The 22226-nt window shown below is 54.2% G+C and overlaps 1 protein-coding gene and 1 long non-coding RNA gene across 2 annotated transcripts; one reads left to right on the forward strand and one right to left on the reverse strand.

Moving 5' to 3' along the window:
- Window positions 1-2721: 2721 nt before the first annotated feature.
- Window positions 2722-21751, reverse strand: LOC309801559. Its single transcript, XR_014293613.1, has 3 exons — window positions 21639-21751; window positions 21265-21493; window positions 2722-2790 (listed from the first exon to the last, which is right to left on the reverse strand). It is a non-coding gene; the product is annotated as an uncharacterized lncRNA (long non-coding RNA).
- Window positions 4745-11024, forward strand: KIF12 (kinesin family member 12). Its single transcript, XM_082622345.1, has 14 exons — window positions 4745-4879; window positions 5054-5189; window positions 5951-6042; window positions 6224-6371; window positions 7059-7177; window positions 7260-7364; window positions 7964-8066; window positions 8149-8239; window positions 8434-8520; window positions 9283-9373; window positions 9445-9525; window positions 10158-10258; window positions 10355-10473; window positions 10802-11024. The coding sequence occupies exons 1-14, from the start codon at window positions 4784-4786 to the stop codon at window positions 10909-10911; spliced, it is 1479 nt and encodes a 492-aa protein (XP_082478471.1). The 5' UTR covers window positions 4745-4783; the 3' UTR covers window positions 10912-11024.
- Window positions 21752-22226: the final 475 nt, after the last annotated feature.

Genomic DNA, 22226 nt, shown 5'->3' on the forward strand with positions numbered 1-22226 from the left:
GCATTCTATGGATGGGAAGGCTTGCAGGACAAATCCACCAGGTAGAAGTGAGCGCTCCTGGCAGAGGGAAAAGCAGGGGCAAAGGTTTAAAGGATCAAAGGAAAGCCTAGGAAAGCTTTGGGCTGGAGCACAGGATACAGGATGCGGACAGCCAGAGCAGGCAGCTGGAGATAGAGCCCAAATGGCCTTGAGTCTGAATGGCCTTCAGTCCCAGCCAGGGGACCTCAGACTTCATTCTGAGGCCCCAGGGATGAGGGTAGGGTTTTCTCAGGGGTTGGGGGGGATGGCTGGGGCTGAAGGGAGGAGAGTGGACTGAAGGGGCTAGAACCAGGAGCAGGGTGTGTGTGGGAGGGTCCCCTGATTGCTCAATGTGGCTTTTATTCATTCCCTCGAGAAGCACTTCTTGAGGGCCTGCTCATCCCCGTGCACAGCACAAGGCTGGCCAGCCCCTCCACAGTGCACAAGCTCAGGAGAAAATGTATAGAAAGAGCATTGACAAAGCCTCCTTTGTGATGAACCCTGGGGCCGTGTTGGCATGATGCTCTGCTGCCCTCTAGCGAGGCCTGGCGATGCACCCCTGCAGGGTCCAGCCAGCTTCTAAGATGTGTTGAGCTTCTGTACATGTCTTCTCTCTATCCCTCCCTCAACTACAGGAGTCCCACTGCTCCCTAGGAAAAGGGGCGGTCTGGAAGTGGAGGACAAGCTCAAAACAGGGTGAGGAGGGGAGGTGGACACAGAGGGACTCAGTCCCAGCTGTGGGAACAGGCAGCATCAGGGTCAATGAGGGTCTTGGGGTCCAGGTACTGCATCTTGAATTTTCTCAAGTGAATAACCACAGACTACATACAATGGTAACAGTGATGATGAGGGTGGAGACGGTGGTTGCAGTGACTAATGATTATGGGCACTGCCGGTTATTGGCAGTGCTGATTATGGGTACTGCTGGTAGGTATTGGTGATGGGGTAATGGTGATGGTGGCAGTAATGATGACAAAGATAGAGGTAGAAATAGTGGTGGTGGTGATGGAGGTGGTGGCTAAAATGACTATAAAGCTACAAAGAATGTTCTTGTATATGTCTTTAGGTGGAAGTATGCACTCATTTCTATTGGGCACAGATCGAGGAGTGGAATTGCTGGGTCATAGGACAGGTATATGTTTAGCTTTAGTAGATGTTGCCAAACAGTTTTCCAAAAAATGGTTGTATTTACACTTGTAATGTGTAAGTTCCTGGTGCTCCACATCCCCACAAACACTTAGCGTTGTCTGTTTTGTTCACTGGAGTATCTCAAATGCCTGGAAGCCTGGCACATAGAGGAGGCTTAATAAACATTTGCTGCATGAGTGCTCAATATGAGGGTAGCAGATGTTCACATTCATCATTAGAGACCAGAACCAGAACTTTGCTCCTGCTTGTAGACATCCAGTGATGGCCACATCTGGATCCAGGTTGGGAGCCTGGTGTAAAAGTCCCAACCAAACAGCTCATCACACCCCAGAGTGCACATGTCCCTTGTTTCTGTACTTTTCTCAAAATCCCTTCAGTGTGGCTCCCCTCACTCCAGTTTGAGGAGGAATAGCAATCTGTTCAAACCAATGCACACTAAGATGTGAGTGACTCATAGTCCTTAACCCTTTGAAGGGCCTTTAAAGGAGCAACTCGTTCACTTACTGGGTTTACGACTGAAAAAGGCAACCTGCCACAGCAGACAGCAAAGAACTTAGAGTTCCTGGTTTTGGATTTAAACTCTCTCAGTTTGGCCATTTACAGCTATTTTCTCCTCAGACAACTTCCTCTGCCTATCTCTATTTTCCTGTTTTGTTTTGTTTTGTTTTCAATTGAAAAACAGGAATGGTAATTCTTGTCCTATCCGCCTCAAGGATTCAAAAAATATAATTGATTAAGGAACTTCAGAGTTGAAAAGAATCTTGGAGATCATCTAGGGATTTTTATTTTTGCTTTTAAATAATTCTTTACAATATATGAATCACTTTCAATTATAGTTTCACTGAAATCACAGAACTATATAAAATAAGGGCAGGATCATTCATCTCTTTTCATAGGAAGGAAACAGGCTAAAAGGGGAAATGACTTGCCCAGGGCTCTGCGGTTTGTTAGTGGCAGAGCTGGAGGCAGTGGCTCTTTGCTCTACCTAATTCTCCCTGCAGATCTAGCTAGAAGGCCCTATAAAACCAAAAGGTCAACTGGGCTCTTGCTTGCATGCCTCCAGTGCATGGGGAACTCACTGCCACCCAAGATAAATCATTTGCTACTTGGGTGGCTCTGATAGTTGGCTGTCATTTGTGGTGGTGTAGAGCGTGTTTCATCAAGAGGGGGTGATTATTAGAGCTTTCATTCTAATGTTTGTTTGAAGGAAGAGGAATTTACAGAAATATTCAGAGAACATGCAGAGATAGCCAGAATGGCAATAATTATAACAATTGCTACCTACTGATGGTGTCACTTCCCTGTTGGTAACCCTTCATTGGCTTCCTGATTCTCTGAGGAATGAGTCCAGATTCTTTTAAGTGCCTTTCATGAGCTGAGTCCAGCCTCAAACCAGCTCTCAATGCCGCACACATCTCCCCACCCCATCCTGGCCTTCCTGCAGGATGCTCCCTCTGCCTGGAACACCCTCACCCACCACTCTCACCTCCCTGCTCCTACAGGCCTCTGAATCCCACCCCCTCCTCCAAACCCCTGCACATCAGATGGCACTTACCTGTCTCCCTAGCACGACTCTGAGCTTGGAAGGGGCAGGATCTGCACGTGATTCCTCCACCCGGTGTCCTGCATGAAGAATGGCACTGAATGGGTGATTGCCCCGCCCCAGCATATTCACAGACATCTCTGCTGCTCTCATCAGCCAGGCCAGGAGAGAGTTAAACAAGCTCCCTGGCCTTGGATCAGCTCTGGCATTGGAGAGGCAGGTGGCCCAAAGTTTAACCAGATGCTTCAGAGCCTGATGTCAGCTCAGCTCAAGGAATTCAATCCAGCCACATCTTCCTGGAACTGAGACCTGGGCCCCTCCCACCCCTCTAGACCCCTTTCCCCTCCCGGGGCTCTGAGCTGGAGGAAGCTGGAACTGCTGGGGAGGGGTAAGTTGGGGAGGAAGATTACAAAACTGGAGGAGTAGGTGGAGAAAGTAGGAAGAGCCTGGTCCATGCTCTGCCCAGACTTGTTGTGCGGCCTTGGCTGAGTCTTTCCCATTCTGGCCTCAGTTTCCCCATCTGTGCACAGAAGAGGCTGGTCTGGGTGGTCCCTCCTGATGGGACTGGCCAAGGGCAAGTGATCCTCAGACTCCAGAGTCCCCTAGCTACAGACTCTCCCCACCACAGAGGTGGCGGTGGGTAAATCTTTAACTAGCTACCCCTGGGCAGGCCCAGCCTTTCCGGATGGATGGCTGCCTGGGAAGGGGGGGATGAGGGTGGCTGCCTGGGAAGGGGGGGATGAGGGTGGAGGATGTAAGGTGTGTATAGCCAGTCCCAGTGTGGTGAAGGGGGAGGGTACTGGGGAGGGAAAAGAACGAGACTCGGGCGGGTTGAGACTCGGGCGGAGCTAACCCGTGTGCAAAGCAGAACATGGAGGAACGCGGGTCCCCCGACGGGTAAGTACAGATTTAGGGAGGCTCAAGGAGCCGCTGGCGCAGGGATGGTTAACTCGCGTTTCTGCCACAGGGACCCCGCGCGGAACCTGGAGCAGGGGCCAGACGGGCCAGAAACGCCCATCCAGGTGTTGCTCAGGTGGGTATAGGTTGGCTAGGAGGGGTCCAAGCGAGGAAGGCACTGATGGAGATTTCAGGATGGATCATCCACCCGCCTCCCCGCCTCTTCGGACCACAGGGTGCGTCCCATGAGTGCGGCGGAGCTGCGTCGAGGGGAGCAGAGCGTGCTGCACTGCTCGGGGACCCGGACTCTGCAGGTGAGGACCGCCCCCGCACTCCCCAAAAAACACCTACCGGGAAGACGCCAGGTCCCTCCAGGCCGATTTCTCCCAGGCCCCGCCCTCCCCCAGGTGAGCCCCGCCCTCCCCAGAGTGCCCCGCCCCCTTCTCCACGGCCCCCTCTCCCAGGTGAGCCCCCCGGGCGGGGGCCCCGACGTGGCGTTCCGCTTCGGCGCAGTGCTGGACGGAGCGCGCACGCAGGAAGACGTGTTCCGGGCCTGCGGCGTGCGGCGCCTGGGGGACCTGGCGCTGCGCGGGTGAGTGAGGCCCGGTGACGCCCCGCCCCCACACGGCCCCGCCCCCCGCCCGCCCCCCGCCCCTCCCTGGGTACAGCCACACCCCTGCGGCCCGCAGTTTCTCCTGCACCGTCTTCACCTTCGGCCAGACCGGCTCTGGGAAGACCTACACCCTGACCGGACCTCCTCCCCAGGTGGGCCGATCGCATTCGGAGCCCCCGGGGGTGAGGGGTCGGTGGGCGAGAAGCCCTGGGGAGCCGCAGGCAGCGCAGACTCCCAGAGGGAAGGGACGTGGACGATGAAGCCCAGCCCCATTTATTTGCAGACAGGGAAACTGAGGATCAGGGAGGTGAAGGGACTTGGCCAGTCTAGAGCACCTGGGTTCAAATTGTGTCCCCTTTACTTACTAGCTCTCAGTTTCTTCATCTGTAAAATGGAAGTGATAGTACTGACTGAGAATTAAATGTGATGTTGTGTGGGAATTTGGCACAGTGCTCTACAAAGGGTAATTATAACTGCGGCGGTGGTGGTAAGCCAGCCCCAGGCTCAGCTGTTTCTTCCCCCAGGGGGAGGGCGTGCCCGTACCCCCTAGCCTGGTCGGCATCATGCAGAGGACCTTCGCCTGGCTGTTCGACCGCGTGCAGCACCTCGGTGCCCCTGTCACTCTCCATGCCTCCTATCTGGAGATCTACAATGAGCAGGTGGGGGACTGAGAAGGCCAGAAAGACAGCCCACAAGGAAAAGGAGGCATTTCTTTCCAAGGAGGCTGGGTCAAGGGGCAGAATAGATGGGGGACTGTGGACCATAACGTCTCGGGGTGGATGAAGCAAGAACTCAGAGAGGCCCCTCCCTCACCCTCCACCCTCCTCTCTCAGGTTCGAGACTTGCTGAGCCTAGGGGCTCCCCGGCCCCTCCCTGTTCGCTGGAACAAGACCCGGGGCTTCTATGTGGAGCATCTGCGGGTGGTGGAGTTTGGGAGTCTGGGGGCCCTGATGGAACTTCTGCAAATGGGTGCGTGCTATTTCAGGGGAGCTTTGGGTACGAGAGATGCCCATTTTTCACCTGTTCACTGAGTGCCCTCGGGGCCCCAGCCTGGAGCTGTGGGTTCAGAGATCACCCTTGTGGGAGAAAAGAGCCAGCAAACCAACAATTCAGATACAGCCCAAGAATGTCCCCCACCCCTACCCCCAGGCCTGCTGATTTTGCCTTCCAGACTCTTCCCACCCTCCTCTCCAGCCCTGGGCTTCTGCCTCAGTCAGGCCTCATTTTTCCCCCATGGAAGGGTCTCCTCCTTTCAGTCCATGCTTCTCCATGTAGCAAACCACATCCTGCTTCCCTTCCAGACCTTTCTAGGCCATACCTCCTAGCCTAGCCTAAAGGCCTTTCAGTTCCACTCTCATTCATCCATTCATCAGATTTTTATTGAGCACCTACTGTGGCTGGCATCAAGGGACACTGAGACTCTGGGCTCAGGCCGAGCATTGTGCCATGCCTCCCAGTTGATCTCTTTGTCTGAGTTTCTCTCTGTCCACACAGCAGGGGGAGAGATGTTGATAAAATGTGAATCAGACTGACATTCTTCCACTCAGTTCTCTCCAGCCCCCTTTCACCTATCTGTGCTAGAGCCCAACCCAGCACCCATCATTCCACTCTCCTGCCTCTGTGCCTTTGCACTGGTTGGCCCTCTACCAGGATGCCTTTGCTCCTTCTTCTTTGTTGGTGACCACTTGCTCTTCCTACCACGTCCAGCTCCATATGTTTTTCCCCTCTAGGTCTTAGCCGTAGAAGGAGCTCAGCTCACACCATGAACCAGGCCTCTAGCCGAAGCCATGCCCTGCTCACACTGTATATCAGCCACCAAACTGTGAGTGCCCCAGCTTGGGGAAAGAGGTGGCCCAGGGCCACCCAGCAAGGGTCTGCCTCTGGATGTATAAAACAACTTGGGCGTACACAGGAGGTAATCGTGAAAACCCCTGGCCTTGTGGCTTTGATGGGGACAGCCCCTCCCACGTCCCCATCAAGCCCTGCTCCCCCAACCCCAGCAGATGCCTTCTGTGGATCCTGGGGGACCCCCTGCCGGGGGGAAGCTGTGCTTTGTAGACCTGGCTGGCAGTGAGAAGGTGGCGGCCACAGGATCCCGTGGGGAGCTGATGCTTGAGGCCAACAGCATCAACCGCAGCCTGCTGGCCCTGGGTGAGATCTGGGGCCAGGTGGACTGACTTCCTGAATCCCTCCTCTGTGCCTTACCCATAGCTGTCCGCAGTGGGGAAAACCAGAGGAGTTGTAGGGCATGGAGGAGAGTTAAAGAGCTGTGATCCAGAAGCCACAGGCCTCCCTCCGGCCTCGGCTTGCTGTTGTCTCATGCTTTCCCTCTTAGAACTCTGTTTATAGATCTATAAATCCTGAGGATACAGTTACATTCTAACTGGGGAGGTAGAAACACTCAAGTGCAGAGTGTGAGCCCTCAGACATTCAACCTGTCCCTTGTTGCATTTGGGAAGACTGAGGCCCAGTGAGGGGAAGGGCACTAACCTGTCTTCCCACCTCCCCACCCCTTCGGTCGTTGGGCCTTGAGGTCCTTAACAGCTGGGGCCTTGGCCTTCCTCTGTGTATGCATGGGGAGATGCATAGGGAACGCCTCTTCATTCGATTTATTTGTCAGACATTTCCTGAGCCCCTGCCAAGTGCCAGGCCCTTCGGTGGGCCCTGGGGATCAGGGATGGAGCCCAGTCTGGTGGCAGAAGCCAATCTGAATGGGTAATGAGATCACGTGCAAAGAGATATCTTAGAGACCTGCAAGCCTGGGTGGAGATCCTGGCTTTGCACAGTACCAGCTGGGTGGCCTTGGACATGAAGGGTAACCTTGCCTTCCCCACCCAGGTCACTGCATCTCCCTGCTGCTGGACCCACAGCGGAAGCAGAGCCACATCCCCTTCCGGGACAGCAAGCTCACCAAGCTGCTGGCGGACTCGCTGGGAGGGCGTGGGGTGACCCTCATGGTACCTAGGGGGGACTGGCAGGGAGGGCTGGGTCCTGAGGGAGGGCTCCCAGAGAGGAACACTCAGGGGCAGTCCTCCCCAGGTGGCCTGCGTGTCCCCCTCAGCCCAGTGCCTTCCCGAGACCCTCAGCACCCTGCGATATGCAAGCCGAGCTCAGCGGATCACCACTCGGCCCCAGGCTCCCAAGGTGAGTGGAGAGAGACACAGGCAGAGGGACGGGCAGGGCAGAGGGTGGGGGATCAGGCAATAGCTGGAGACTGAGTTGGTGTCACGTAGAAGTCTGGGACTGAGTCAGGGTTGGGATGAGGGTCGGAATCTTGATGATGGGGTTATGGTTGGGGGGGGCGGTGGGGGCAGGATCGGGTCACAGTCAGGGTTACGGCGGGTCTAGGGTGGGAGTCTGGTTAGGAATATGATTCAGGGTCTGGCCAACATCTGAGCTGGTATCATGATAAGTCTGAGTTAAGTTGGAGTCTGACATGGGGTCTTATTTGGGGTCAGAATCTGAGCCGAGGTTTGAACAGAGCTGAGTTTGGGGTTGGACAGGGAGTGGGGTGTAGCTTAGAGCGGGCCCTCCAGGCATGCAGCTGAGGCCACATGGCACTTTAATGCTGTTAGGACAAGGTGCCCCCTCCAAATGGATGCAGCCTTGGGCCAGGATTCAAGGCTGACAAGTGGAGCATGGGCTGGATTTTAAGCTCCACTCACTCTGCAACCCCAGAGACCCTTGTGCAGTGTGAAATGTTTACAGCCACAAGCAGCAGCTCTGGGTCTGTTTCTCTGCAGTCCCCTGTGGCAAAGCCACCCCAGCATTTGGAGACTGAGCTATTGCAGCTCCAGGAGGAGAACCATCGCCTGCGGTCCCAACTGGGCCAAATGGACCCCAAAGGTATGAGCTCCCTGGGGGTGGGGCAAGATGAGGATAGGGTCGGGGGCTCCTGGGGCTCCAGCTACCTCCCTCTTCCCTGCAGCCTCTGGACTCACTGGGGCCCGGGTGGCCTGGGCTCAGCGGAACCTCTACGGGATGCTGCAGGAGTTCATGCTGGAGAACGAGAGGCTCAGGTAGGGCCCTGCCCCCAGCCGGGCACTCTGTGCCCCGCCCCTCACTGCTGGGCTTCCTCCCTTCCCTGGTCCCTGGCTCCCCCTCTGTCCCCACCTGCCTCCTGGGGCTCATACTGTGCTGCAGTGAAGAGAGGCTGACTGATAGCCCCGCCAGCCCTACCTCCTGTCATGGTCCCGGGGCCTGCTCTTCCTAGGAACGAAAAGAAGCAGCTGCAGAGCAGCCGGGACCTGGCCCAGGAGGAGCAGTGCATCCTGGCTCGGCAGGTCCAGGAGCTGGAGAGGTGAGCGCGGCGGAGACAAGCCTTTGGATGGACGGCAGGTGGGAAAGGGATGGCTCAGTGAAACGGCTAGGTCTGACCTCTGGGTCCAGACCCCTTGGGTTCTGATTCCAGCTCTGCCACCAGCTGTGTGGCCTTGGGTGAGTCATTTAGCCTCTCACTGCCTGGGTTTCCTCTTCTGTAAAATGGGAATGATATAGTAGTTGCCTTCCAGGGTTTTTTGGGATTGAGTGACTGATTGATTGATTGATTGATTGATGGCTGTGTTGGGTCTTTGTTGCTGCGTGCGGTTTTTCCCTGGTTGCATCGAGCGGGGGCTACTCTTTGTTGCGGTGCACGGGCTTCTCACTGCAGTGGCTTCTCTTGTTGCGGAGCACGGGCTCTAGGCACACGGGCTTCAGTAGTTGTAGCACGTGGGCTCAGTAGTTGTGGCTCGCGGGCTCTAGAGCACAGGCTTAATTGTTGTGGCTCACGGGCTTAGTTGCTCCACGGCATGTGGGATCTTCCCGGACCAGGGATCGAACCCGTGTCCCCTGCATTGGCAGGTGGATTCTTAACCCCTGCGCCACCAGGGGGGTCCTCCAGGGTTGTTTTAAAGATCAAATTGAATAAGTTCCTATGTAAAGCATTGAGAACAGTGCCTGCATATAGTAAGCACTCCATGAGTGTTTGCTAAAAGCAGGACTTGGGTGCCAGCCTGCTTGGGTGCCAGCCTGCTGGTAGCATTGAGGACTACAGACAGACAGACCCCACTGTTCCTTCCAGGCGCCTCCTCTCTGCCTGCTACCTTCACCAGCTGGGCCCTGGCCCAGCCCCACCGTGTCCCTGTGTGATGGTGCCACCTCCCCCCTGCCACGTGAGTCTCTGCCCAGCCCGGAGAGGGGAGGAGCGGGAATGTCACGGAGCCCCTGACTCAGCCTCTTGCAGGCCCTGCCTCCTCTCTGCCCCCTGTGCCGAGCGCCACTGGCCCACTGGGCCTGCCCACGGAGGGAGCTCCACCTGCCCCAGGTAGGAAAGGCCGAGGTGGGGGGAGGAAAGGCTGGCAAGCTGGAGACCTGGATCTAGGGAGTCTGCGGTCTGGAAGGCTCCAGAACTCTGGGGACTCTGATGTGCCGGGCTGGGTCATAGTGGGGAGTGGCTGGCTTTGGGCTCTCTCTGCCCAGGGTTCCAAATAGCTATTTACCTCTCTTGCCCCTTCTCCCCATCCTGCCTTCTTTCGGGAACGTGCTCTGCTGTTTGCTTATTCATTCATTCACTTACATGTTACTCATTTATGCATTTACTTAATGAAGGAGTTAATGGATGCATTTACTTAGTGAATGAGTGTTCACTTCCCCATTCAATAACCCTCCTTAAGCTCCTTGCTTCGTGGCAGCCCCTGTTCTGGGCACTGAGGAGTCACAGACCTGACATGGGTCCTGCCCTCATGGAGTTCCTTGTCTCCAGAGAGGACATCACAAGGGCCATGCACTGCCCACAGAAAAAGTGACCAGGACCCCACCCCTTTATGCCCACCTGACATTCTTAGTGCCCCATGGGGCAGGTACGGCAGGGATGGTGGTGTCATGGTCGGCGCCAGGGAAGTGGGGCACAGAAGCAGGGCTGAGGTCACCCAGTGTGGGCTCTGGTCTTGCCTGCAGGTGTTTGGCTCTAAGGCCCCAGCTGACATGCCCCTGTCTGCCCGGCCCCCGCCCTGGGTGCCCCCATGTAGCCCTGGCTCTGCCAAGTGTTCAAGAGAGAGGTGGGTCCAGCTCTGGGGCACTGGGGGTTGGGGGTTGGGGAGGAGGCCCGGGAACATGAAGGCTCGCTTCCCACCACCCAACCCACCCTGGCCCAGGAGTCACAGCGACTGGATTCAGACCCAGGTCCTGGCAGAAGTGCTGACCAAGGAGGATGTGGTACCCTCTGCACCTCCCCTGCCCATGGGGCCCCTGAACACATCGCCAGTGCTTAGAGGTGAAGAAAGGAGCAGGGGAAGGGCTGCCAGTGTTTTCTCTGATCTTGGGCCAGAACCCACCTTCTCCAAACCTTGGTCTTCCCATTTCTGAAATAGGGGGCATGTTAAGAGGTGAGAGTTCTAAGATCTTTCTATTTCTGGAACTTAGAATTCTCTTCCTAGGGCCACCTGCACTCCCAGATGTATGCTGGAGCCCATGGGGTACATGGCAGGGGGAGGGGAGTGGGTACCACCTGAGGCTTCCCCAGAGGATGTTGGGACCCTGATGGGCCTGGGTGAGGCAGGGTCCAAGGGAGTGCCGGCCTCAAGTCTCACTGTGTCGCTCAGGTGGGGCTGCAGTTCCAAACCTGGCCCGGAGACTGGAGGCCCTCAAAGACCAAATCGGCAGCTCCCTTCGACGTGGCCGGAGCCAGCCACCCCCCAGTGAAGGCACATGAAGCCCCAGCCGGGTCCTCCCTTCCTGCTGAGGGCAAAGTGAGAACCCAGGAGACCACCATGTGACCTAGGGCTGTGCTCTGTGCTCCTGGGCCTCAGTCTCCCCATCTGTTAAATGGGATATAGCAGCTGCTGCTCCAGTTTGCAGCTGGGCTGGGCGGAACGCAGTTCCTGAGGCATGGGGGTGGGGGCTGATGGGGCAGTCTGGGGAAGCAAAGGGAGGGTGCCAGCCTAGACCAGGAGAAATGAGACCGGATCCAGGAGAAACCAGGTAGCAGTGGTGAAATACATGAATAAAGAGAGGCATCAGCTCTAAGTCTGGTTGGTCCTGTCCTCTGACTTGCCCTTGAGGGAATCCCAGAGAGGAGGGGCTCTTGGGGGCGGTTCTGAGGAAGAGGAGGCAAGGACTCCTGGCAGAGGTGTGTGTCCCCTTGCCCTCTGATCGGGAATATTTCAGGTCCCCATTTCCTTTCATGTATTATACAAGTTTTCATTGAGCAACTACTGTATGCCATTGGGCAGGCATGGGGAAATTGAATGGTGAGCCTCTCCACGGAGGAGGCCTGGGGGAAACTGATTTGGCCTTGAGCTGGGGCAGGTGGTGGACCGAGGGGCTCACACTCTCTGTCCCAGCTGCATGTGTCCTGGTGCTGGAGGGATCATGAAGCCTGAATTCTGGTGCCGCAGGTCGGCTCTGAGACCCTGGGCAGGCCTTGCAGCCTCCCTGGACCACTTTCTGGTTTTCAGTCAATTAGACACAGTCCCTTAGACATGGCTCCCTGTCCTGTTGATCTCGAAATGAGGGTCAAGGAGGTTACGAATATCATGATTCCCAGCACAGCGCCCCATAGGATGCAGTGGGTCTACAATCGGGGGTAATTCCAGATGTGACATGAGAAACTGGGGGTGTGCGTGGGAGGACCTCGATGCAGAAAGAGCCACGAGGCTAACCTAACTCTCACATTTTATAGTTAGGGAAACTGAGACCCACGTGGCTCATTCCTTTGTTTGTTCATACATTCACTCATTCATTCAACAGACACCACTGGCATCAACTGTAAGTCAAGGTGGCAAAGAAGACGGACAAGGGACAAGCTGGCTTTGCCTGGGGAGCTCACAGTCTGGTGGGGGACAGACAGACAGACACTTACAACCTCACACATGAGCTTTGATGGGGGAATCCCAGGGCAGTGGAGGCACAGAGGGTCACCCAGTCAGAAATTGTCAGGGAAGTTTTGCCAAAGAGAGCCATGATTAAGTTTCAGAGGGTGAACAGCATTTGGCCCAGGGCAGGTGGAGGGGCTGTAGAGGCAAAGGCTCAGAGTTCCAAAGGTTGCCTGGACCATGAAGTGCATGGCCTTGTCTGCCCCATTGGGAGTTGGGGTTTGTCCTGAGGACGGCAGGGAACCACAGAAGAGTCTTAAGGAGTCACCAGCTTAGGTCTGCATTTTAGGTCACACTGGCCACGGTGGCAGTTGGACTAACTGGTAAGGATGAGCTGGAGGTGGAAGACCAATGAAATGATCAGTGCAGGGAGAGGTGAGATGCCCCAACCAGCGGTACCTGAGCCAGCCTCAGGCTGGGCATCCCCTGAGACCTGGGCACTGGGCACTGGGCTCAGGCAAGACCCCAGGCAGGGACCCCTGAGCTACGGGCTTGGGGAGCACTGGGGAAGGGGCAGGCGGAGGCCAGAGGACAAGCCAGGGAGCCACTCGGGAGAATCAGGGCGCCTGGGGATGCCCCTGGGGAGGGGTCGCATCCATCGTCTGGAACAGTGCTTGGACCTGCCCACAGGCCTGGCCTGAGAAAATCAACTCCGACTGCCCCCACCCCACTCCCCAGCGCCAGACCAAGCAAGAAAAGACCCAACACTCTTTTACCCACCGCTGTGGAAACTAGCCCAGGGAATGTTCCCTAATTATGCCCTATTTTCCCGGGGGGGGGGAAGTAAGTAAGGACCCAAAGATAAAAACAAGGTGTCTCCAGGCTACACTTGAGTGTGCAGTGTGACCTGGGGCAGGCTCCTGGGACTCTCGGAGCCTTCCCCACTTCCGGGGCCCTGACTCCTGAGCCCCTCTCTGCAGAGCTGGGCTGTGAAGCTGGGTGTGTCAGGGTCGTCCCTGGCTGGAGCCCCCAGTGGCCATGGATTGAAAGGCAAGACCTGTGACTGTGAATAGAGGTGTTTGTAGAAGGCTGGAGTCCATGGAGGCAGAACCCAGGGCGGTGGGGTGACAGCCAGACACCACAGGCACGGGGCCAGGCAGGGTGGGCGGGTTCAGTCCGTAGACGGAACAACACAAGTTCAATTCTCAACATCATCACTTACCACGCGTGATCCTGGGCAGGTGACTTAACTGTGCTGAGCCCGAGTCACCTCATCTGCAGAATAGATAACAAGAATACTAGCCCCTCATGGGACAGTCATGAGGATTAAATCCACTGACATTTGGAAAGATTTTAGCATGAGGCTTCGCCTGTTGCGGATAATTTAGCCAAAAGCAGCTTTTAGTCAATGTAACAATTTGACAGAATTGACAATCTGGGTTCCAAAACAATTTGCTCAACAAATATTTAATTGAGAAACAACTTTGGGCCAGCATTGAACAAAGCATAAGAAGCCTTACCCTCAACACAGACAAGAAACAAGAAATTGGGCAAAACACATGGGAAGTCAGATAGTGATAAATGCTATGGAGCAAAACAGAGCAGGAAGGTCCATCTGTCAGGGCGGGTGCAGTTCTATATAGGGGGGTTAGGAAAGGTCTCACGCAGGTGACATTTTTGCAGAGACCTGAAGGGTAGAAGGAGGGCAAGCCAGACTAATGCCGTAAAGCCACTTTTTTCTACTCTAGGTAATTTTGATGCCACATCAGCTTGTGTGGCTCGGCAGGTTTGAGCCTGGGCTCCTCCATTCTCCAGAGCCCTTATCTCACTCTAATGTGTCCCTGCTTGCTGGGAGGTCTCTAGCCTCAGGCAGAGGAGGCCCCTGGCACTGAGCGTGAAAGCTTTCCTTGGCTGCCTTGGGAAGAATGGACAGGGACCACCCAGGGGGACCTTGGCTGTTGCCGGTTCATTCTTGTTTGGACAATTCCTTCTCCCGCTGGAGCCAGCCACGATTTTCTGGTTTCCTGGTTCCAGCTCAGCAAAATCCGTACTTACTTTCCCAAAGATAGATTCAGGACTCAAGGTGATTAGTCCCCGCTACCCCCATCACACGAACCATGCGTCCATCTCCCAATCAGCATCCTTACTCAAGAACTGCAGCTTGTCCAGAATCCCTAACCCTGGAGGAATTCCATCGGACCCCAGTAATGTATCAAGACTCTTCAAATCCTGTGGTTTTTACTGAGAACAGTAGATTCCACAGGAAAGCTTTCTGCAGAATGCCGGAATTGGGGGAAGTTCTCCGGCCCCATGAAATAGGGTAGTAGTTCTCCAGGACTGTCAAACTTTGAAGAGGATCTCTGGTACATTAGAGTTGGGGGCAGCTCTTGGAAATCCTGAAGCACTGAAGGAATTTCCCAGAATTCCAAATCTCTAGAAGAGTTCTCTGAAATTGTAAAAGTTTGCGTAGAAGTTGGAAGGGATTCTCCAGAATCTTTGGCTGGGGGTGAGGATGCTTACCAGTGCTTGGAAGGCCATCATTAGTTTCCAGAATGCTGACAAATCTAGAGATCAACCTAGATGTCTGGAAGCCTGGTTGAGTTCTCCAGATCCTTGGGGACTCCAACTCTTAGCCAATGCAGAATGGGGAGCATGGCTGAAAGCATTATGGTAGGACAAGAGAGGCTTCAGGAAAAGCATTCCTGTGGATGCTTGTGTTTAAGAGGCTCTAAGGTCTCATCTCGATGACCAACCCCAAGATAAACCCCAAGAAGTGGAGAGAACATAAGAGTTTATTCCAACCAAAGATGCAACTGCCAAGAACATCTTACCCACATCCCTCTGTCTCCTTCAGCCTTCTCTCGCATCCTGCTTTCTGTCACTCAAGGTCTTTCCTCCCTTTGTCTAATGACACATTTGCCCCAATTCATAGTTATTCAGTTTTGTACACAACAGGTTGATTTCAGCCCCTTTGAGGGATATTTTGTGTCCTCTTATTTTTTCCATTTCCATCTCCTTGTTGAGCTTCCAAAGACTTGTCTTCCTTTATTTTAAGCAAACAAACATGGCAGAGCAGGGTTGGGCAGGTGGGGGTGGTCTTGCTATGAAACAAGGAGCAGCAGCTACTGGAACTTGTAAACAAGTTGGTGCTGTGGTTGGAGACCAGGACAGGCGTCAGGAGATCTGGGTTCTAAGCCTGCTCTGCAACAGACCTACAAGTCCCCTGGCCATCACTGACATCTGTACTTACTGGCCAACAAAGAAAGATCTTTAATAGTTGGCCATTGGTGTCTTCCTCACGAACCTTCCTTCAGCCCCTGGCTCTGATCACACTATCTCTCACTCATCACACATGAAGGCCAGGTCTGGTCTACTTGAAGGTCAGGCCTGGTCTACTAGGCATGAGGACACTGGCCTGACCTTGAGCCACCGCTCTGTTCTCAAAGAACTTCCAGCCAAGTGGGGGAAAAGAACAATCAAAGTGACAGTTGCTATGCAATGGAATAAATAATAATTAGCAAATTTATCTGTTGCCAAGCATCATTCCAGCACTGGCCATGTAGGAATGCGTTCATCTCTCATAACAACTCTGTGAAGTAGGTACTATTGTTATCCTCATGTTACAGTGAGGAAACCAAGACAAGAAGAGGCTCAGAATTTTCCCAAGGTCACACAGCTAGTAAGTGGCAAAAGTTGGATTTGTTATAAGGTGGTCTGGCTCTTGAATAGATGATTTCAACCATCATGCCAAGTGCCACACAGTAGGACCCCAGAGGAAGGGAAAATAGAGGAGCAGTTTTTATCCAACCAGGAACCACTGAGCAGACTAGAGCGGCCTCCTTGGAGAAGTTAGTCTCCATCAAATCCCAGCACAATCCAGCAAAGCCAGACCATACAGAGGTCTTTAGTGAGGCAGAGGGATGGACTTCTCAAGCTCTTTTCCCCCATGAAAGAAGCTTCACCACCTCCAAAGATAAAATAATTATTCACAGACTACCCAGTGAAGGAGGATTCTGTGCAGCCTAGCCAGAACCAAGAGAATTAGAAATGGACCCTTAAAGTCCTGCTTTTGTGTGGTGCCCAGGGCTCTGGGTGGTCTCCAGGCTATAGAACCTTGTCAAACCCACTCCTCTCAACCTGTCTGCCCAACTTATGGCTGTGGGAGCCTGGGCAAGGTAGTTAACCTCTCTGAATCTCAGTCCTCCCCTGTAAAGTCGGGATACAATTGGTTTACACTACGAGAAGTTAATGTGCTCACGGGGAATGATATGAGGATTAAAAGAGTGAAACCATGTAAACTGTTTAGGATGGAGCCTGGCATGTGGTCAGTGCTAAATACATACTGGTTGTTATTACGATTTTTATTACTAATGAATGCTTTCAGCACAAACATTCTACCAGTCCTGTTTTCCAGGAGAGGAATTGCATCAGTATCTGGACTCTGGTTATACAGACTCATGAACTTGACATCCAGCTCTGCTGACGCCTTCCTGCAAGGTGCGCCTTCTAATATGGATTCTTCCAGGGAGAGAGTGGCCATTCAGGACTGGGTCACCCAGTGGAAAATCCAAGGAAGTGTTCCCACTGCCCTTCCAGGGAAGCTGACTGGGAGAGATTCATTTGTCTTCATTGAAGAAAGGCCAGTGGGACCTTCCAAGGAGTCTGGCTTGCCTCGTGATTTCATAAAAGAGCTGTTTTAGTCCATCCAAGGATATTGGGTGATGTCAACCCAGTCAGCCAGGAGTCGGGCAGGCCTCCTGAGGTCTTGCTTTAATGCAGGGCAGATAAGACCAGTCTGCAAAGAGTAGGAAAACGCCTGTGTCCTCTTCCCGAATGCAGACAGGGCTTTGGAAGTTTATTCCTTTGGGAGCCCTTTCTTCTGGGGTACAAAGGGAGCCAGGCTCTGGGCCACAAGCTCTGTTCCAGGGGCAGCTGGATCTCAAGAACACTCAGCTCCAAAGTGTCTCACTTTTGGGGCTGTTTCTGCAGGCTAAGCCACCCGCTTCCACAATCAGGAGTCTAAGTTGACAACATCTAAGGGCACCCTCCACCCTGGGCCATCGTTTATTATTTGCTGAGCTCTCCGCAAGCAGCAAGAACGTGACATGTTGCTCATCATTGAATTCTTCTACACCCCTGCGAGCTCTTATTAACTCCATTTAACAGGGGAAGACTCAGGTTGAGAAAGTCAATTAAGATCAAACAGGCAGGAAGGGGTCGCAGGCATGACCGGAACCCAGGACGGTCTGGGTGCAAAGTTCAGCTGTTCAACCATCACGCTGCTGGACGAAGCCTTGGGGATCCTCCCAGCCGTGATACACAGACGAATTCAAAATCGGTGATGCAAGGGAACAGGTATCTTTGCCTTTTAAGTTGTGCCAATGATTCATCGTGATTCAAGGATTTGGCCATGGTGATTTCAATCTCCCAGTCTCCCTCAGCTCTCTTCTAGTTAGGTGGTCCTTTTGGGGGGTCTGACCTACATTTCCACTCACAGTTCTAAGTCAGTCAATTAGCATGTGGTTGTTGAGCACCTAAGTGCCCAGCACAGTGCTGGGAAGAAGAGAAGGGTCAGGTCTTACGGCAGAGACAGAGCCTGCTCTTGGCCGGGGAAGGGAGAACCAGGCTCACTCCTGCTGTGAGGGGTCCAGTGAAGGGAGACACCCACCACTCTGCTCCAGGTGTCTGAAAGAACACAGCTAAGGGCCCACTGTTTATCAGGGGACAAGGGGCTGGGAGGCCAGCAGAGTGACCTGGGTGTCAGGGAGACAGATCTGAGTTTGGATCACTACTCACTGGCTGGGTGACCATTGACACTAGGTCACCTGATCTCTCAGCCTCAGTTTCCCTATCTGCAAAGTAGGGCTACCATTGTAGTAAAATGATTGAATCTTAACGGGAGGATTCAGTAAGCCATGCTTGTAGCGTGCTCAGCATGGGGCCTGACACACAGTACGAACTTAATTAGGTGGTTATTCAGGGTATCACCTCCCTTGCTGTCTATAGCAGCGACTCCCAATTCTGGTTCATCAGGAGAACTGAATTCACTGGGCAGCGAACTATTTTTCAAAGGGCCCCATCTAAGCATCCAGCTCTGGGGATAGGCAAGGCAGAAGCTGAGTGTTTTACACTTACCAGGGGGTTGTAAGCAGGCTTGGGGCAAGGAAGGCTGGGTTCCAGCCCTGGTTCTCCCACTTCCGTGGGCCTTTGCTCTAGGCCTCTGCCTCCTGCCTGTACGGAGGAATGGGGACAAACCCCAGTGGTCTTTCGAGAACTTCTCTGCTGCCCTCTAGTGGACACGAGATGCTCACACCTTCTTGCGTGTAATTTCTGCTGTGTACGGAGCCCTGACCTGGTGCCACGCGCTGTGCTAAGTGCCTGTGACGACATCGATACCTCCGGTGTGTACACTGGGGAGCACTTTCACAAATGTCCCTCCTCCAGTGCTTACTTCAGCCCTGTCACGTGAGTTAGTTTACCTTCATTTGGAGGCCCAGAGGAGGAGGAGGAGGCCAGGGAGGGATAGGACTGCCCCACAGTCACCCAGCAAGTCACGAGGACCGGAACTCAAGTCTCTGGGTGGCCTGGTTCTTTGGGACAGAGCTGGGCAGTGAGGAACACCCCTCCCCCATCACTGTCATGGCATCCTGGTTGCTGCCGCCTCCAGCTTCCCCATGAAGGGACGGGGCTGTGGCTCTGAGTCTGAGGGAACTGGGCAGGGTCACGCACTGGGGCGAGGCCCGCAGCTGGATGCCTCCTCGTGAGGAGGCAAGGTCTCCCTGCCACCCTCTTCCACCATGAGCAGAGGAAGGCCCCAACCTTGACCACATCCACCCCATGTCTTTGATGTCCCTGCTTGTCCAGTTTGCTGGGTCCCAGTGTCCCGGCCCCTTCCTTCTTCCTGGCGAGCCTCCTAGAGAGTTGCTCTCCTGGGCCTCCCACTTGCACTGCTTCCTCTCTCACCTCAGCCGATTCTAAAATTTGAAAGCACTTCTGAAAACTCTCTAGGGCTCCCCACATACTCCAGATAACAAGCAAGCCCCTTGACCTGGCATCAGAGTCCTCCCTGCTGGACCTCAGCCTCCTCCCCAGCCTGGCTCTCCCCACATGCCTCTGTCTCCCAAGCTGCAGACCTGTGGTTTTGCTTGTTTGCTTGTTTTCGCTTGTTTTTTTTTTTTTTTTTTTTTTGCAGTACGCGGGCCTCTCACTTTTGTGGCCTCTCCCGTTGCGGAGCACAGGCTCCGGACGCTCAGGCTCAGCGGCCATGGCTCACAGGCCCAGCCGCTCCGTGGCATGTGGGATCTTCCCAGACCGGGGCACGAACCCGTGTCCCCTGCGTCGCAGGCAGACTCTCGAACACTGCGCCACCAGGGAAGCCCTGTTTGCTTGTTTTTGCATTCCAAATACACTTCTCTCTCCATCTTCCTCCTCTAAGCCTTCGCAGGTGCTGTTCCCTCTGTCTGGAACACCCTCTCCTCCTCCCACCCACCCCTCGCCTCACGCATGCACTTTTGTCTGGCTAATTTCTACTACTCAGGTCAAAGTCTCTCCCCTGGCCTCTGCTGCTTCCCCCATCACTGCAGGGACCATCCTGTCTTATTACCTGCTTCTCACTCCTCTGCCCCCCATCCTGGGGGGAGCACTGGGGACTCTGTCATGCTTCCCGTCCTATCCCCAGCACCAAGCATGGAGTGCATGTTTGGTGCATGAATGAGTGGATGAATGAATAAACGATGGGGGAAAGCCTGGGCACTGGAGTCAGGCCTATTTGGCCCCCAACTCGGCCCCAAGCTGGGTGACCTTGAACAAGTCCCATTCCTTCTCTGAGCCCCCAAGTGTTCATCTGAAACAGGCCTCTATTCCTCCCTGCACACTGGGCACCTCTGAGGCTCAGAGGCCTCTTGCACAGGCAGGACCTCGCCCTCCCCTTGAAATGGTTCTGGGACCTGGCCAATTCCAGTGGACACTTGGACCCCTGGGTCCCCTAGGAGGACAGGGGCCCCAGAGCCTCGCTCCTTCCACCCCGATGCCCAGAAGGGGAAGAGGAGAGGGGTCAGCACCCCGGATCACTGCCGGCCTTCCATCCTTGGGCCCAGGGTTAATTTTTAAAAAGCAGCTCAAAGTCCAGGTGGGCTTTGGCAGAGTTTGCTCTCTCTGTTTGCTCTGGTTAATAATCTCAGGAGAGCAAACATCGCTGGAGGTGGGAGAAGAGATCAACATCCTGGGCCCATCCTCTGGGCCTCTTCCCACCCACCCCACCCCACTGCATCCCCCCGCCCCCAGGAGAGGCTGTGTGGCTGGATGAGCAATCCTATCCAAAAGAGGCCGGGATTCTTCTAAAGCCTCATGGGCCTCAGGCTTCCCCTGGGGCCAATGGGGTTGACAACCCTAATAATGTAGACCCTCTATGAAGATCGGTTGAGCCATCATGGTACACTGTAGGCAACCTTAGTAGGATGGCACTGTTCCTATTCATGATTCATTGTTATTTTTTCATTCTTTTTTTTTTGCGGTACGCGGGCCTCTCACTGCTGTGGCCTCTCCCGTTACGGAGCACAGGCTCCGGACACACAGGCTCAGCGGCCATGGCTCACAGGCCCAGCCGCTCCACGGCATGTGGGATCTTCCCGGACCGGGGCACGAACCCGTGTCCCCTGTATCGGCAGGCGGACTCTCAACCACTGCGCCACCAGGGAAGCCCTATTTTTTCATTCTTATATCAGCTCTGGTCTCTCCAAAGACAGACATCCTGAGACCATCACACAGGTGAGGCAGTGGACTGTCCACAGAGCACTTTCACACACATTGCTCACTTGACCTCTTGGCAGACACGTCAGGGATTGTTTTCTTCCATTTACAGGTGAGGAAAGTCGGCTTCAGAGAGGGAAGGCCATCCCTAAAGTCATGCAGAGCAAGTCAAGGCTTCTGGCTGCCAGCTGTCTGCACTGCTCTTAATTCAGACTGCCTTCTTGCTACCACCATGAACCAAACCATAAAAGCCTGAGAAACTTTGTGAACAAGAGGGAAGATAAGTGTTTCAGAAATCTAAACCAAGATACTTGCTATGATTAAATTTGTCACATGGCCTTGAGCTTCCTGGCAGTCAAAGTGAAAAGGGAAAGTCATCAGTAGCCAAGCTGCCAGTGACAGAGCAGAGGAAACACATTCACTTATTATGACTAGAGACACACTTGTTCCTGATACTGGAAAGACGAATGCATTGACGACTCTTACAGAGGGGCATGACTCACCAGTTGTTGGGGCCACTCTGTGCGGGAACTGCCGGATCCTCACATGAGCAGGGGTCTTTCTTGTGGAACTGCCTGTCTGAAGGGGTCATTCCCAGCTGTAGCAAGGAGGCTACTGTGTGTGTGGAATGTTCTGTGCCAAGGGCAGGGAGGAAATGAAGACAGAAGTTCTGACCACTGGAGAAGGGCTCTTCCCAGAGGGGGCCTGCAGTATCACTGGCAAGAGTTTGATCTATGGAGACAAACAGACCTGGGTTTTTAAAAAATTCCCATTTAAATATTTTAATGCAATGGATACTGTCTAGTTTCCTAAGGCTGCCATTAATAAAGCACCACAAACTGGATGGTGTAAAACAACAGAAATGTATTTTCCTCACAGTTCTGGAGGTTCCAAGTTGCCAGGAGGGCCACATTCTTCCTGGAGATTCTAGGGGAAAATCCTTCCTAGCTTCTGCCAGCAGCCCTTGGCGTTCCTTGGCTTCCTGCTGCTTCATTCCAATCTCTGCCTCCGTCTTCGCGTGGCCGTCTTCCTTGTGTGTCTGTGCGTCTCTGTATCAAAATCTGCCCCCCCCCTTTCTCTTATGAAGACATCAGTCCTTGGGTTTAGGTCCACCCTCCTCCAGTATGACCTCACCTGAACTAATTATGCAAATAAGGCCACAGTCTGAGGTCCCGGGCGCACATGAATTTGGGGGAGACACTATCCAACCTGTTACACACACATTCCGCTCTAACCACTGCCGGCTACTGTCCTAGTGCTTTACAAGCGTGACTCCATCAATCCTCGTGACAATGTTCTGAACCAGGAACTACTATTATCCCCATTTGCAGATGAGGGCACGGAGGCACTGAGAGGTAAGGTCACTCACCCAAGGCCACACAGCCAGTGAGGGGCACAGAAAGCAGTCTGGCTCCCGAGTCCACGCTCTCGGCCACCACCAGATGCTGCCTCTCCCAGCAATGCT

This window comes from Mesoplodon mirus (genome assembly GCF_964341445.2).
Source record: "Mesoplodon mirus genome assembly, chromosome: 1".
NCBI classification, from domain to species: domain Eukaryota; kingdom Metazoa; phylum Chordata; class Mammalia; order Artiodactyla; family Ziphiidae; genus Mesoplodon; species Mesoplodon mirus.

Coding starts and splice junctions, on each gene's coding strand:
- KIF12 (XM_082622345.1), top strand. CDS start 4,784: ATGCAGAGGACCTTCGCCTGGCTGTTCGACCGCGTGCAGCACCTCGGT. Junction 7,178..7,259: donor GGCGTGGGGTGACCCTCATG/GTACCTAGGGGG, acceptor AGTCCTCCCCAG/GTGGCCTGCGTGTCCCCCTC. Junction 9,374..9,444: donor TGCCACCTCCCCCCTGCCAC/GTGAGTCTCTGC, acceptor AGCCTCTTGCAG/GCCCTGCCTCCTCTCTGCCC.